Source organism: Protomyctophum bolini, assembly GCF_963924005.1.
Source record: "Protomyctophum bolini genome assembly, chromosome: 8".
Lineage (NCBI taxonomy): Eukaryota > Metazoa > Chordata > Actinopteri > Myctophiformes > Myctophidae > Protomyctophum > Protomyctophum bolini.
Genome location: NC_137869.1, coordinates 19,642,681 through 19,659,149, shown reverse-complemented (window position 1 = coordinate 19,659,149; position 16,469 = coordinate 19,642,681). Strand labels below are relative to the sequence as shown.

General features: G+C 44.9%; 1 protein-coding gene across 1 annotated transcript in view; it reads right to left on the bottom strand.

Annotated features, from left to right (window-relative positions):
• The window catches only part of LOC308320138 (capping protein, Arp2/3 and myosin-I linker protein 3-like), a gene marked incomplete at its 5' end in the record, with an annotated part of 45,714 nt that extends 29,809 nt beyond the window's left edge, over window positions 1-15,905 (bottom strand). Inside the window, 16 exon segments of the mRNA XM_080770457.1 lie at window positions 543-619; window positions 843-920; window positions 1,141-1,250; window positions 3,238-3,324; window positions 3,812-3,906; window positions 4,238-4,326; window positions 4,948-5,023; window positions 5,628-5,701; window positions 5,868-5,938; window positions 6,679-6,773; window positions 7,204-7,325; window positions 9,110-9,169; window positions 9,286-9,336; window positions 14,463-14,557; window positions 15,054-15,160; window positions 15,754-15,905. Of these exon segments, the coding sequence (XP_080626583.1) occupies window positions 543-619; window positions 843-920; window positions 1,141-1,250; window positions 3,238-3,324; window positions 3,812-3,906; window positions 4,238-4,326; window positions 4,948-5,023; window positions 5,628-5,701; window positions 5,868-5,938; window positions 6,679-6,773; window positions 7,204-7,325; window positions 9,110-9,169; window positions 9,286-9,336; window positions 14,463-14,557; window positions 15,054-15,160; window positions 15,754-15,905 (1,439 nt within the window).
• Between the last annotated feature and the right edge of the window lie 564 nt (window positions 15,906-16,469).

The window sequence follows — 16,469 nt, the reverse complement described above, 5'->3', positions numbered from 1 at the left end:
GATTAATTGTGCCTCTTAGATATTCATGAGCCTTATCTGTACAGCAGAGCAGATAGCTCGGCGGGTTTCTCATCTTAGGACACACCCACGGCGCGGAAGTGCTATGTTCCAGTAAGTCCCAGAAAGATCATTTGTGGTTTGATGGTGAAATGAAGATAAAGGCAGATAAAAGAAAGAGGGCCAGAGAGAGAGAGAGAGAGAGAGAGAGAGAGAGAGAGGAATGAAGAAAAGAGGAAAGGGAGTAAAGGAGGGATTATGAGGGTGAGGTGAATGATGAATCCTAGGGAGGTGAAATCAGAAAGGAAATCCATCCCTAGATTAGCTTTGATTTAGTTTTAATCCAAAAACTGTCTGCAGTCTTTCTAATTTCAATTGAAAGTATGTCTCTTTTGTGTGTGTGTGTGTGTGTGTGTGTGTGTGTGTGTGTGTGTGTGTGTGTGTGTGTGTGTGTGTGTGTGTGTGCGTGCGTGCGTGCGTGTGTGTGTGTGTGTGTGTGTGGGGGGGGGGGGGGTCGATAATTGAGCCCTTAGATGATTACAAACCTGTGAGAAAAGGAGTTCTTGGCAAGATTCAGAAAGGAGAGGTCAGCACAGCAGCCCCTCAGTAGAGACCCAAAGAGCTGGAAAGAGGAAGTTATGCATAGAAGAGGATTTAGACACACAGAGAGAGATGCATACACGTAAAAAAAGAGAACAAGATACATATGAAAGGAAAAGAGAGAGAGAGAATTCTCTCTCTCTCTATTCAATAGAGAGAAATGTAAACGAAAGAGAAATGGACAAGAGAGACAGAGAGAGAAAGCATTACAAAAGCATCATCTGAAAGCCTTCCCGTGTACGTACTGAGTCAACAGAACAGTCTGTACCAGACAGATCCAAATGGACCAGACAGTTGGGCTGGGACAAGAACAGATACAAGTTCTGTGGATGGAGGGAGAGGGAGAGAGAGAGAGAGAGAGAGAGAGAGAGAGAGAGAGAGAGAGAGAGAGAGAGAGAGAGAGAGAGAGAGAGAAGAGAGAGAGAGAGAGACAGAGACAGAGACAGATGAGAGAGAGAGTTGTCAAACCAATATGGTATGATGATGTAAGTGTAGTTTACAGTACAGTACAATATGTGTGAGCGTGCGGTGCGTGTGTCTGACCGAGGCGTCTTCCCCAGAGAGGACTCCAGGGTTCTTGCTCAGGTCCAGGTGCAGGAGAGAGTTGGAGTACTCATCACTGGAACACAGAGCCTGAGAGAGAGACACCACGCCTGACACCATGGAGACAGAGAGAGAGAGAGAGAGAGAGAGAGAGAGAGAGAGAGAGAGAGAGAGAGAGAGAGAGACACACACACACAGAGAGAGAGAGAGAGAGAGAGAGAGACAGAGAGGTAGTTGGGGAGAGAATACGTACCCATAAGATGCGAGTGATAGAAAAACATGTCAGGGAGAGAGGGAGAGAGAGAGAGAGGGAGAGAGAGAGAGAGAGAGAGAGAGAGAGAGAGAGAGAGGAGAAGGGCTGTTGAACCATTAACCACTTAAACCCTCTAGACTTGGACCTAGACTTGTGTTGCGATGCGATGCGTTGTGAGCCCAATGACATGACAATGACATGCCCAAAATAGGGAGCCAGGTTGAAGAGTGGTTAAAAGTGGGAGAACATCCTCAAAAATAAGTGTGTGCCTGTATTATTCATACATATATCTGTGTCAGGCAGCAGGAGAGGTAATATGAACCAGTGCGTAGCATCGGACTACTTCTACATCATGTAATATTTACAGTGTCCACCGGGGGATGAGATGAGAGAAGGCAAGGGTAGGCTGAGAGGCGGTGTGCAGGAAAGGCTGGTCCGAGAGCACGGCTTTCAGTCGGGGGGGGGTAAAAGCCTCAATGGACATGCCGCCTCAGAAGCAAATTTTAAATACAGTATTTTTCTATTATGGTATTCCTACTTTTACTAAAGACCTGTCAGCAGTGGTGTGTTCTACCGTTATACGTAGTAGTATGCCGTGACGAGATGAAAAAATCTAATAATAACGTATACCGTCTGCTAACCATTTCATCCATTGACCACACGCAAGTTTACATCCTATACGTGCGCATGACGCGCAGGGAATGATTATCGTATCGTATATATTATGAAAAAACCTAGAACACACCACTGCCATACTAGGCTGTATACAGGGTCTGGTCTGGGACTGGGAGTGTGCCAGGCTGGCTGCTCTGGAGGGACATGTACTATATAAGCTAGTATATCCTTCTAACAAGTGCTACTACATCCTGGTGTCCTAGTACCCTAGTCACTTTATAGTACTTAGTTTTTCTTTCTTCCATCCATCCATCGGGGGGATGTCCAGCGGGGGACAAAGTGTTCCAGACTTCCCTCTCCAGAGCAACATTAGTGACTTCCTCCTGGGGGATCCCGAGACGTTCCAAGGCCAGTGAGTCGATGTGTTTCCTCCAACTGCGCCTTGGTCTGCCCCGGGGTCTCCTCCCAGTGGGACGTACCTCAAGGACCTCCCTAGAGAGTTTTTCTTTCTTTCCTTTATTTATTTTTATTTTTACACCTCTATAGGTCTTCACTAATGGGACAGTACCATTTCTGTCTGCACACTCTGTGTCTCAATGGTGGACTGTGGATGGTTCGAATACAGCAATGCTGTCATAAGTCATTGGTACTGTATAGGCATACAGTACCAATGACTTATGACAGCATTGCTGGTCATTTCAAGCAAGATTTAAAACTTTTGTGTTTTTAATTGCTTCTAGCATTCTAACTTTAAAGGAAGAGAATAGAAAGGCTTACAAAACCGAAGATGTCATTCACTGATAGGCAGCTTTCTGAACTGTCCACACAGCCTACCTCTGAGACAGAGGAGTGAGTAAGAAATGGTGCCATCATTATAATGAGCATTAATGAGGACCAATTATATGAAGTTAATGTTGATTTGCTTTCTAAACTGGGCTATTAAGAGCTACTAAATGCATGGTGTTAACGAAGATATTTTTGGCACCTTGTTGGCTCATGGTCTGGTAAGTTCAAGTGATAGAGGAGATGTCTCGCAAACATCAGAGCGTGCGTGTGTGTGTGTGTGTGTGTGTGTGTGTGTGTGTGTGTGTGTGTGCGCGTGCGTGCATGCATGCATGCGTGCATTGAGGCAGAGATGGTACACAGCATAATCTTTATTTCTGGCCTAAATCCGGCTTAATACTACCATATGTCAAGAAGTAAGGACAGATAAGAAGGCGGATTCCAACCTTTGGAGGCGAGAGATGTCTTGGAGAGGTTTAGGAGGCGCAGTCCCTTGCTGAGCCGACACACCTGCTGGATTAGGTTGGACACACCTACGCCGTACATACAACACATGAGGAAATAACGCTTCATCAGTCATTGGATATGGATGTTTCACTTTGCACCGTGTTGCTTCTGGGTGCACACATCATCACGCAGCGGGCACACCGACTGCTTATTGTAACCGACGGACAGAAACCTTGTAGGCCTACCTTCGTTTTTAGGTTTTTCCGTAAAGTAATGCCTTACTTTGTCGTACAACAAGCCGATCTACAGTTTGAAAGTGAAAGTGCTCAAGCGTGTCTGTGGGTATGTAACCATTGGAACACAGGTTATTTTTTCCATTATTCTCGTAAGTAGATGTACATGTTAAACCTACCTATCTGAGAAATCAGAGATTTGGCTTTTGACTTATCTTCTGCTGCAAAATAAAAAGTGACGCTATCTTAACTAATTTCACCCATCAAAACCATGACCAAACTTTGGTTTTCCCCCAGTTTGAACCATGAGTAGGCTATTACAGTAGATGGTTCTTGATACCTTGGTTGTCCAGTGAGTTGTGGGCCAGGTTCAGAGAGTGAATGACAGCGGCAGGATTCTCAGAAAGAGCGACAGACATCTTCTGAGGGAAGTCCCTGTAACAAGGGTCCACAATGGCAGACACATAATACGCGTTAACATTTACAATCCCACTGAGTTTATTGTAGTCTATTAAATCAGTGGTATCCCAACCTTTTCTGGATCAATGCCCAATTGAAAATCTCAAAAGTGTTTGTGGCCCACCCATCTAACCACTTACTGTAACATGGCAGCCATGAAAACTTCTTCCATAAATATTCTATATTATCAATAAAATCTTTTGTTTTGACAATTATTTGGGGGCCCACTTGCAATATCCTCATGGCCCACAGGTTGGAAATCACTGCATTATAACAGTTGGGAGTGTGTCTAGCGAGCAAAACTCACGACTTGAGCCCAGCGTTCTCCAGGGTGATTTCCTCCAGGCTGGAGGATTTACTGAGCGTGTGCAGCACCTGTTCTACAACCTCTGACCCCTGAGGGGAAAATAAACAACAACAACAAAATAAAGTCTTGATCAAATCATATGTGACAAGTTTGTTTGGCCAACCACTTATGCTGTATATACTTCTCAACGCTGCTGCACCATGTGTGCACACACCAGTGCACACATAAACAATGACGACTGAAACAATTACTTTTTTTTCCTAAGACGACTGAAAACTAAATAAATACTATAAGCTATGATGACTAAAACTATGGCTAAATACTGTATATTGACAATTTTGTCAACAAATAAAAGCTAGTCTGAAATGTTAGGGAGGGACTAGTGGAGAAGAGATCCAGTAGAACTAAAAGATAACGTTATGTTTGGTTGCACTCGCCGCTCGGGTGGTGAAAATAGCCGATCTACTGTACAAGCTCACAGCGCGTCACAGTTATGAACTTGTTATTTTCAGTATGGAACCAAGTCTAAAATGAGGCATTGAGACGCCATCAAGGCAACACTGGCACGCACACACACGCCCACGCATGCGCGTGTGCACGCACACACACACACACACACACACACACACACACACACACACACACACACACACACACACACACACACACACACACACACACACACACACACACACACACACTACACTCACTATTCGCAGATCTTTGCAGTAGAGCTTGGTGAACCAGGTGTTGTACGCCATGGACGCAACGATCACTGCCAGGTCTCTGCACAAAGAGACACACGTGACACCGGTCAGTAGAGTGATGTCCTCGCCCACGCCAGGCGGCCATCATGCATTGTATCAGCACAAACATGTCATGTGTTTTAGGTCAGTGGTTCTCAACCCTTTTCACATCAAGGCCCATTATTTTTTGTGGCAATTGAGCCACGGACCACCAATTGATGAGATTTAGCCTCTCAGACCCAAAACTTATCGTTGGATCAAAACAACAATTATTCTACATCCTCTAATTGTGTAGCCGTCTTGTAAATTAAGTAATGCAGATGTTTAACAATAATGTTAAAGATCAATTTGGTCAATTTGGTAACCAACTCTCCATCATTCAGCTGGGGATCACCTGGAATCCCCTCAAGGACCACTGGTTGAGAACCACTGTTTTAGATCAGTGGTTCTCAAAGTGGGGTCTGGGGACCCCCTGAGGGTCCTTGAAGAGTTTCCACAGGGCAATAATCGGGTCTTTCTTTTTTCTTTTTTCCAAATTTGCAATAATTAAAACCTTTTAACACATGTACATATCAATTAGCTTGACATGGAAATATTTGAGAACCACTGTATTTGACCCCAGCACTCTCCCCTCCGTCCCTCACCTACTCTCCAGGTGGCTGAAGTCCAGTAAATTAAACTCGCGGTTGTCCTGGGAGTGATAGATAGTGTCCACATCCTGGAGAGTGAGATTACCCATGAGTCTCTCTGGTCACACTACGTGACCCCTAATTCAGCAGCGCAAAGCGCCGTATCATATTATATTATATACACACTCCAAAAAGCACTCAGAAGTCTATACTGCCATGCACAGTCTACACAGGCAGCGGTCCCACACTGCTTACCCACTGCACTTCCTCCTTGCAGCTGATGCCATTATAGTCGCACAGGGCGGCATAGGTCTCCGAGAAGCCTCCTGAGAGAAAATAAAACAGGAGAGATAAAAAAAAGACAGGGAAATCAAAAGGAAATCATTTCAGAGGATGTGTGCAGCTGCTTCTTTTGGCTTGACGGAGAGACAAAGAGACGTTGCAGAAAATAAGACAACATGAAAGGATAATTTAGTTTTATTTGTATCGCAGGGCGATTTATAGTAAGGCCATCTTGGGAGCTATTTGCAAAGTGTGCTGGCCTACTTCCTTTCCCGAGTGCACCGAGGAAGAGTGCACATGTGAGCGTGCATGCACTGTGTGTGCAATGCGAAAACGAAAGTATTGTATGAACTCCTGTCAGGGGAGTCACAGACAAAAGCTTCTATTTACAGAACTGCATTACTCAAGTATATTTAGTTTCCTCAAAGAAGCAGTGTTTTTCTGTTATTGTGAGATAATTGTCAGATAATTACACCTAATTGTTATGGATCAGGGCCCACATGAAAATCTCAAAAGTGTTCGCGACTCACCCATCTGACCACTCATGAAAGGAGAAATTAGGTCATATGTAGACGAGCAAATCTGCTAACCAATCACATAAATGCAGTTGTTCATGAGATGATGTATAATGTTAAGAGCTCACTTCACACGGGTGTGTTTTTGTATTTATAAGCGATTAGATAAATTACTTTGATTAATTGTTGCACTGCCTGGTAGAACAGCTAACAATACGTCACGTGTGCCTGTGTGGCGTTGTAACTGTGCATGTGTCCATGGCTCTTACCACAGGCCCTCTGGGTCTCCACTGAGCCCTCTGAGCTGGGAGAATACTTCCTGCTGCCATCTGAAAGGTCGCTGTCGGAATGACAAATGGAAGGCCTGCCAGGGAAAAAAGACAAGTAAATAAGTTGTTGTGATTTATAAGACACTTCTTGGAATGGATGTGCCCACACAGAGTAAGAGCACTGTACAGTATGTAACAGTTACCCGCACAACAAGACTCATTTTTATTTCCCACTGGAGGGACGGATGAAGATAAATATAGATAATAAAACAGAGAGTGAGAACAAGGGACTCATATATCTATTGGAATCAGTAAAGGTCAATCTATAGATGTGCTAAGAGAGACAGACAGCCAGATTTATACTATGTTGCTCTATGAGCTACATAGTATGAGCTCACAACACGTTGCAGAGCAATGTCTTGTGAACTTGTAGATCTGCTATTTTTGGTGTGCGTCTGTGTGACGACTGCGTGCAACTAATTCCTACTTCCTATAGGCTTCACTCTCTTGTGAGATGTCACTTACGCAAAAACAGAGTTGTTGAATATGCGGGACAGAGCAAAGTTAACGTGGCTGATCACATGGTTGAGGTGCTCACGTGTCTGAAACCTCAGCGAGTAGGTGGTCTTGTCAGTGTCAATGACAACCTAAACACAGACTTTGGTTTAATATTTGTAAAATAATACATTTGAAAAAGAACATACAAGTACGTATACACCATATATACAGTACAATTATTGACAAACAGGTCAGGCAGAAACCTTGTATCTCCATTATTCAACATTTCTTTCCATAAATGAATGCCCTACTTTGTCATACAAGGGTGTCACACAGAAGTAGCGAAAATAACCAAGCTTGTAGATTTGCTATTTTAGTAAAGTGAAAAGTGAAAGTAGTTAAGTGTGTCTGTGGGGTTTATAAATATTGAACCAATAACCAGTGTTAACAAAAGCCTGTAAGTGATCAGATCCATTGGAACAGTTCCTTTTGTCCATTTTCGTAAAAGTAACAGTTTTGGACATACATGGTTTCCAGGCAAACGCAACAAAATAAATAGACAGAACAAAAGCCTCATGTAAACAATGGTGTGTGTGTGTGTGTGTGTGTGTGTGTGTGTGTGTGTGTGTGTGTGTGTGTGTGTGTGTGTGTGTGTGTGTGTGTGTGTGTGTGTGTGTGTGTGTGCGTGTGTGTGTGTGTGTGTGTGTGTGTGTGTGTGTGTGTGTGTGTGTGTGTGTGTGTGCATTTAGTGTTGTGTGTAATGTGTAAAGTGATGCAGGTGCGCTGTAGCAGCTAGTGTATTTGTAGACACAAGACAACCATACATACTCATATACCATATGTGATCACTGGTCACCATGGCAACCATGCTGGAGAACTGTTTTGTCTAATGAGTAGTTAGTCCAGTTACTAAATCTATCCATGAAGAAAAACAAGATTCTAGTGAATATCTTGGTTGAAGCCAGATAGAGGGAGCTAGCACAACTCTGTTTACAATATACAATGAGTTTGGATGCTGCAACAGCATCCAGACAGCCCTTATAGAGGGTACTGTATGTGCATACATAAAGTGAGTGGCAAAGTGAGTTCAATGTCGTTTAACATTGTTTAATGCAATCAAATAGGACCTTTCTGTTTGGATGTATGGGCATGTCAAACATCTACAAGCACAAACACTTTGCGACGGGTTGTGACCTTGTACATGTGATATTTTCAGCAAAGAGATTTGGTGTAAAGGGGAAAGAACAAACTCAGGTCCAAAGTACAGTGTAGACTGAGGGCCTAAAGTGGTTCTCTGGCAAATAGCCATGTTAGTGGGAAGTGTGAGAATCCTGTTCTGAAGTTGCGTACGGTTTGCCTCCCTACCGGCTCCACCAACTGGAGTTTGTAACCGTGTCTCTCTTTCTTTCTTTCTTTCAGGATCATTCAGATGAGTGATCACACAAGACCCGGTGGACCCAGACGCACAGGACCCGGTGTTACCCACCAGACACACAGACAATAAATCAAGTTAAATGTTGCAACTGTTCACTCACTATAACAACAACTACAATACAGAATGATTGAATTTTATAATTTTATAATTTTACAAAGCAGGCCTAATCTAATGGACGCAAAAACAACAATAAATATAAGGAAAGAGAATGATAAAATGAAAACATTTAGCCTATGATTTGCTGGCATTGAATAACTGGAAATAAACAATAGTGTTGCATTTGTCAAAGACTTGTTTATCATATTCAATATTTGCTTAAGCCCCTTTTCATAAATCAGTTTCTTGTCACAAACACACAGGCAGCCAAAACCTTTTTCAAATTATTTGAAGGCAATACGATAAACACTCCACTGGGCTGGGCAGTCCGGTATTCAATTACGGTTATTATTTTAGCAGAATAGAGCACATTGCGGTTATTGTATTGTTGTTAAAGTTCACCTGATGTTCTGGCTGGGAGTTCAAGGCCCGAATTTCCAAGAAATTAAACGTTGTTTCTACCTGTAATCAAAGTCATAAATTAAACCTCTTTACTTCACTTATCGTAAAATGTTGGCAAGGTATCATTAGCAGTAAAGAAAGACTGCATGGCTGAGAGATTGAACACGTGCAGCTACCTTCGTCGGAACCTTGGGCGCCAGGAAGTAAAGCCGCCACGTTGTGAGGACCTGCGACACAGAACGGAGCAGAATTTAGGCCTGATCCACGATGAGCAAGTTCACAGCAGGCAAAAGAAGCACTCCCCACGCTGCGCACATGTTTATTATCATCACAATTACATTAGATGAACCAGATGCATTGTTTACAATGTATTAGCCTTAGCACGAGTGCTAAAACCCAATCAAGTACAAAAATAAATAATCAGACCCGTCTGGACTGAGCGGTGCAGGCTGTGTGTGTGTGTGTGTGTGTGTGTGTGTGTGTGTGTGTGTGTGTGTGTGTGTGTGTGTGTGTTAGGCTGCTCGAAACTTCAGTGACACTTTAGGTCACCCAGCGATATTGCTGGGTGATACATACGTACGTACGTACATACTATACATACATACACACACACACACACACACACACACACACACACACACACACACACACACACACACACACACACACACACACATTTTAATCATTTATTTATGTCCACATAAGAGATACAAATACAAGGACACAAATATTTACAAGGTGCCGTACAGAATGCAATCAGCAAATCCCGAACAAATACCCACACACCCTTCAGGGGTACAAGTAACAGCGTCTTCGCCATATTTGGCGGCTACCGATAGTGGAAGATATTTCACAGAATTTCGGAAGCCTCTTACAACCAAACTGTGTACATGTCCTAGGCTGCCGAAGATAAACACATATAGATTGCACCTATAGCCTAGTTCAATGATGGTCTGGAGGAGCGGCTGGTACTTAATGACCCACACACACACACACACACACACACACACACACACACACACACACACACGTCTCTCACACACACACACACACACACACACACACACACACACACACACACACACACACACACACACACACACACGTCACACACACACACACACACACACACACACACACACACACACACACACACACACACACACACACACACATACATACATACATACATACTGTACATCTAGACATACATACAGATATGTACATACATACAAAGTTTGTCCGGGCCAGGGCATTCGAGGGAAAACTTACTGACTGGCAGCAATCACACCAGTGGCCAGCCCCGCTCACCACTACCCCCCGCGCTGAGGGAGAACCAGAGGTCCGTCCCTGTTGCTGCTTTTGCATCCGTTGGACTGTCGGTCTCTACAGAGACAATCGGGATTCTATATCAGCTATCAAGGAGCTACCAACACAGCTAACAAAATTCCTAGCAGCTACTGAAATCAATGGGAAATTACGCACATAACAGCAGCTGGTATCTTGGCTTCAATATAGCAAAAAATAAACGATGGTGCCTACGATGAGGGTGCCTACCTCATATTGGCTATGCCTTATACTCAAAGAATTCCTGGCTCCGCGGCTGAATCAAACCAATACGTTACAAAAGTAGGCCTCTGTTAAACACATTACCATCCGTCTCTACTTCCAAAGGTCCAATCAGTAAAGGGGGGGCCTTTACTGATGCCCAGTTACCATGGTAATGCAGAGCACATACATGTGTTCCCTAGTAGGCCTACTGGTATATGTGGCTATTGATCCAGCTAAAAGCCTGCCATGTTGGAGACACCACACAACACTGTGGACAGCAGATGGACTATATGGTCTCCTAAATGATGGCACGCCGCAGTGTTCTGATCTCACTGTCACAAAGCAGAGACAGGTATTTCAGTTATAAGCCCTTTATGAGCAAACCGTAACGACATTCTGTACTGTTTCTCTCGCTGATTCCTGCCCTCTGCTCTTTGTTTCTGCTCCGTCGCTCCGGATCATTTGCTCGGTCATCAGATGCCCCCTCTAAACAACTCCCTGTGGAAATACTCCCTCTCTCACGCGCGCGCACGCACGCTATCGCTCTCTCTGTCTGTCTGTGTGTCTCTCTCTCTACAATCAATGCTATCACAGCTTCCTAATGAAAAGCAGTAATTAAACACACGCACGCAAGCACGCACGCACACACACACACACACACACACACACACACACACACACACACACACACACACACACACACACACACACAGCCTTCCTCCCCTGGTGTATTTGCACACGGAGGAGCTCCACTGAAATGTGTCACCTCCTCACAAGTGTAGTGTACCCTAGAGGTGGAGATAGCAGGAGAAAGACATGGAAAGAGGTGGAGTAAGACAGAGGTTCTCAGAATGGGTCTGATCCCAGCAGAATGAGGAACACTGAGCATTACTTTATAATTTGGCTATTCCAAAAATAACTGATCTACAAGTTTAGAGCTTCATATACTTCATACTGTATTTATAGTATAGGATATTTTCTAATCTGGACAAATCTTCTTTTATGGGGGTCCCTGACTGAAGATGGGGGTCCATGGCCAATAGAAAAAGAGAGACAATGAAGACTAAGAGTGATGGTGAGAGACTGTGCTGAGAGAGAGAGAGAGAGAGAGAGAGAGAGAGACACAGACAGACAGACAGACAGACAGACAGACAGACAGACAGACAGACAGACAGACAGACAGACAGACAGACAGACAGACAGACAGACAGACAGACAGACAGACAGACAGACAGAGCACAGTACTTCAAAGAGACTGTGAAGGAGTTGATTAAAAAGCTCAGATTGGCATTATGTTACAGTGATGAGTTGGAGCTATGGGTGGCAGCCCAGAGACGAGGAGAGTGTATGAGTAAATACAAGTAAATCATGCTGATGGAGCAGGAGAATGGGAGAGCAAGAGAGAGAGAGAGAGAGACCCCCAAGAGGGAAGTCATTATCAAAGTCTTTCACATCAAAGGAAGAGACCACACACACACATCACGATTATTGTGGCATATAATTATGCATGAACACAGTCGTGCAGATACGCTGTGCTCCTCTTGTTGATTGATTGGAGGGGGGGCGGGGGGGTACTTTCACTCTCAGGTTAATGCAGGTATAGTACAAGTCAAAGCGTTGCTGACTGTGACTTTAGAAGGCTGTCAGATAGCTTTACGTCTAGCATGTTCTTGACCTTTCTGTGAAGTGTGAACGCTGCCGCAAACGCAATTCCAACCATGTTGGTTGCTTGTTTTCTGCCATGAAAACCTTATAAACTCAACTAGGCCTACTTCATAATGAAATAATGTATTCAGATACAGTAGACATGCACATTGTTGGACCCTGATGAAGACATAAGAGTCGATATGTGTTGATAGTTTCTGTTTGAATTGGTAGACTGAAGACATAATGCATTCGTTTAGGTTTTTTTCCATGATATTCTGCAACACAGTTGGATTTTAAATATATCGAGATAGGTTTCTCCTCTTGCAGGAATAGGAGAAGTAACGTCCTGGTCCAAGCCCTCATTAACGAGGAAACGGTAAACGAGGCAGAGCGGTATTGGGCAGAAGATGCTCCTGGTGGCGGGCGGGTACGACGTATCAAAGTCTCCGGAAATCAAAGGCTGCGCATGCGGAAGGAAAACTCTCCCAATTTGCCCACATAATGAATCATTAAGCAGCAGCCATCGACCGGATGGCTCAGCTCTGCCAAGGTAAAGTCTGCCCGGCTGGGGGTGAGAGCCCACTGGCTTATTGTGAGGGAAATGGGGTGGTGGAGGGGGGCCTGCTACTGTACATGAAAACAGTACACTGACTGCACTGCAGATGTATGTAGAGTTGTCAGAGAGCCTCAATGAATGTATGTTGTTCGCTGCTGTACCTAAAATAGAACCCAATCAATAAAACGTGTTCAGTGTCTGTCCGTGTGTATGTGTATGTGTGTGTGTGTGTGTGTGTGTGTGTGTGTGTATGTGTGTGTGTGTGTGTGTGTGTGTGTGTGTGTGTGTGTGTGTGTATGTGTGTGTGTGTGTGTGTGTGTGTGTGTGTGTGTGTGTGTGTGTGTGTGTGTGTGTGCGCGCGCGTGCATGGTTGTGTGTGTGTGTGTGTGTGTGTGTAAGATGAGTTATGTGTATGTAGCCTACTGCTCAGAGCATGAAATGAGCATGCACGGCTTGCATGCGCAACATTGCGTTTCAAATCATTTCAAACATGGGGCACACAAAACATTCCGTACGCCTGGTATAAATTGTTATTACATAGTTAAAGCGCACAGTGGCCCAGATTCGGCCCCAGATAGCTGGCAGGACTTCAGTTGCTCAAATGCAGATTTCACATCTCTGCTGCCCCATATATTCTGTGATGAAAGTTCCCCAGAATCAAAGGCGGTGAGCTGCTCGGCCCCCTACAGTGTCTCCAACAGAGGGGGCTCAGGGAGGGCACTCACTTCCACAGACACACACTCTCCTAGTGCCAGCATAGCATTGCTGTCGGAAAGAATCCTTGTATCTCCATATTTCAACTTTTTATGTTTTTTGGGGGGAATTTAAAGCCCTACTTTAAAAGTAGTGAAAATAGTTCATCTATCGTGTTATAAATATTGAACCGTTGAAAAGTATTAACAAGACATTGGATCCATTGGATCTAATGTTTCTGAAAAATAAACAGTTTTGGAGATACAAGGTTTCCACCCGACGACAATGGAACTGTCCTAGTGCCAGCGTAGTAGCAGAGCAGTAGTGTTGCAGGGGGACGGGGGACGAGGACAGGGTGGCGGAGACAGGGGGGGACGGGGACAGGGGGGGACGGGGACAGGGGACAGGGGGGACGAGGACAGGGGGGACGGGGACAGGGTGGGCAGGGACGGGGACAGGGGGGACGAGGACAAGGGGGGCGGGGACAGGGGGCATAGGATTAACAGCATTGACTGTTGTGCTGATGCTCTGCTTCTGCCTGTCCAGGTCATTATGGAACATCTCAGCGCTGTGGCAGAGAACCACTGAGCCCATCAACAGCGTCTAATGACTTCTTCCCAGCGCCGGCGCTTAGGAAATTGCCACCCTAGGCCGCATCGCACGGATGTGCCCTTCCTCCCGACACAAAACAAACCAGCAATGATGATCCGTGCAGCGGAGGCGGGGCGCGCATGGGAACTGCTATGGGAATAATTGAGTCGCGTTTGGCGAGTTTGTGCCGCCTCTACTAACTGCACTCACTTGTGAGATTTTCAAGTGGGCCCTGTTCCAGAAAAGGTTTGGAACCGGTCATCTAAACTGTGCCCCGCCCCCACCTCAGTAAATGTACCTGCAGGATGAACTTACCAATATTCTGTCCTCTGATTTGCCATTTTTGGTGTCGAGCTTAATCCCACGCATAAACTTGATCGTCGATTTGTCGATGATCTTTCTGATGCTTTCTGTGGATGACAAATATAATTAATGTTTATAAAAACATAGATTATTTTTTAATTGACCTTTTCATTGACCAGAATTTGCACATACATGAACACAGTGACGTAGAGTCTGTGGGGGCCAGGGAGCCTCGGCCCCCATGAGGAATTGGACCAGGGGTCTCGGCCCCCATGAGGAATTGGACCTGAATATATATATTGGCCTCGGTTCGTCCCGTTTCTACCGCGCCCGTTCACGCAATTCTCGTCTTGCATTGACTTTGTATGTAATCGCGCCACTCTAACCATCTAAGTCTGGCACCTCTTAACACCTCTTTTTTCCTCACTGTCTGGGGCAGGGGGTTGTGGGGGTGGACCACGTTGCCTGTCCTCTTGTACACATGCAGGCATTGAAATGCTAATCTGGGTGCTTGTTTTCACCTGCCAGGTAGGTAGGGTATGCATGCATAGTTTGCATACAGTACTGTACTCTGCTTAGGCTACTTGTTCACAATGAAACCACCAGCAGCCAGAACACCCTGGCTGGCAACATTGATGCCAGCCTGCTGTTGAAACCTTCCGCCGACCCAGCGACAGAACACAGAACCTGCCGAGGAGGACAGGATTAGCCTGCAATCATGGCATTTAAAAACATGCTCTTCTGTTTATAATCTAAACACTGTGACACGTTTAAAAAGTGTTACAAATAAGTGTTCATAAACCTAAACGTTTGAGTTTAGTGTGTTTTTAAACACCTTTTTTTCCCCTGGGGGTGCCAGCGGGGGGAGGGGAGGCGAGCCTCCATGACGATCATAAAAACATTTCGTCTCTGCATGAACATATCCATCAAAAGGATAAAACACAAAGTTGCCGAGTTAAAGTGAGCAGTACTTGCACACTCAGCTTGCGCAAGTAAACATAAGACATGACAGACAACCAAAACCTTGTGTGCAGTTGAATGTGTGGGTGCGTGTGTCTGTGTGTGACTGTTTTGTATATGCAGAAGTAAGGCTACATTATATATGGTAGAAGCAAGTGGAGAGGCTTGATTTCATCAGGCTGGCCATCAATCTATGTTTAAAGTTACTGAGTGAAGATGAGGAGTTGGCAATAAGTATGTGGGTATGCCAGAGTAAAGAACCGCTGTCTTTAATGGAGAATTGGCTATGAGTGGTGCGGCTGAAAGGAGGATGGAGATCCTCCCACCCATAAACAAGGCTGACCTTTTAAAGATCAGCCCTGCATCCAGCAGCTCTGCATCAGCTAACTGAACATCAGTCCTGGCTCCAGGCAAAGACTGGTCAATGAGAGCAGACCTCGACAAACAGCCTCGCTTCCCCATTGACATCACCATCACCACGCTGAGACCCGGCATCGTCCTGTGGTCATCAGTTGAGAAGCTAGTCCTGTTAGTTGAGATGACGGTCCCATGGGAACAGAACATTCAGGAAGCGTTCTCGAGAGGAAAAAGGTACAGTATGCTGATTTAGTGGCAGAATGCCAAGAGAAAGGCTGGAGAGCAACAACCTATCCAGTGGAGGCCCGGATGGCTCCCAGCTGAAGACCCTACAGCTGGTGTATGGTACCCTCGGAGGTGTGTCAGGCAGAAATGCCCTGCAGGTACCAACATCTGCCTGTCACAAAATATAACTGAGGCTCCACACCAGGACACGTTACATGACCAGACTTTTCATTTCAAGTTAGGATTTGTTTGTGTTTGTAAATCCATCCATCCATTCATTTGTTTGTTTGTTTGTTTTACAATCCAAATGATAAAGATAAAGATGTAAATATTCGGAATCTTTGCTACAACAGTGGTTCTCAAAGACAGTTGACATAACACACGTTGCATGAAAACGTCAACAAAAAGAATCCAGACCTCCAGTAGTATTCACATAATTATGCCAATGGTCAGGAGGGAATGGAAGAGACAAACACA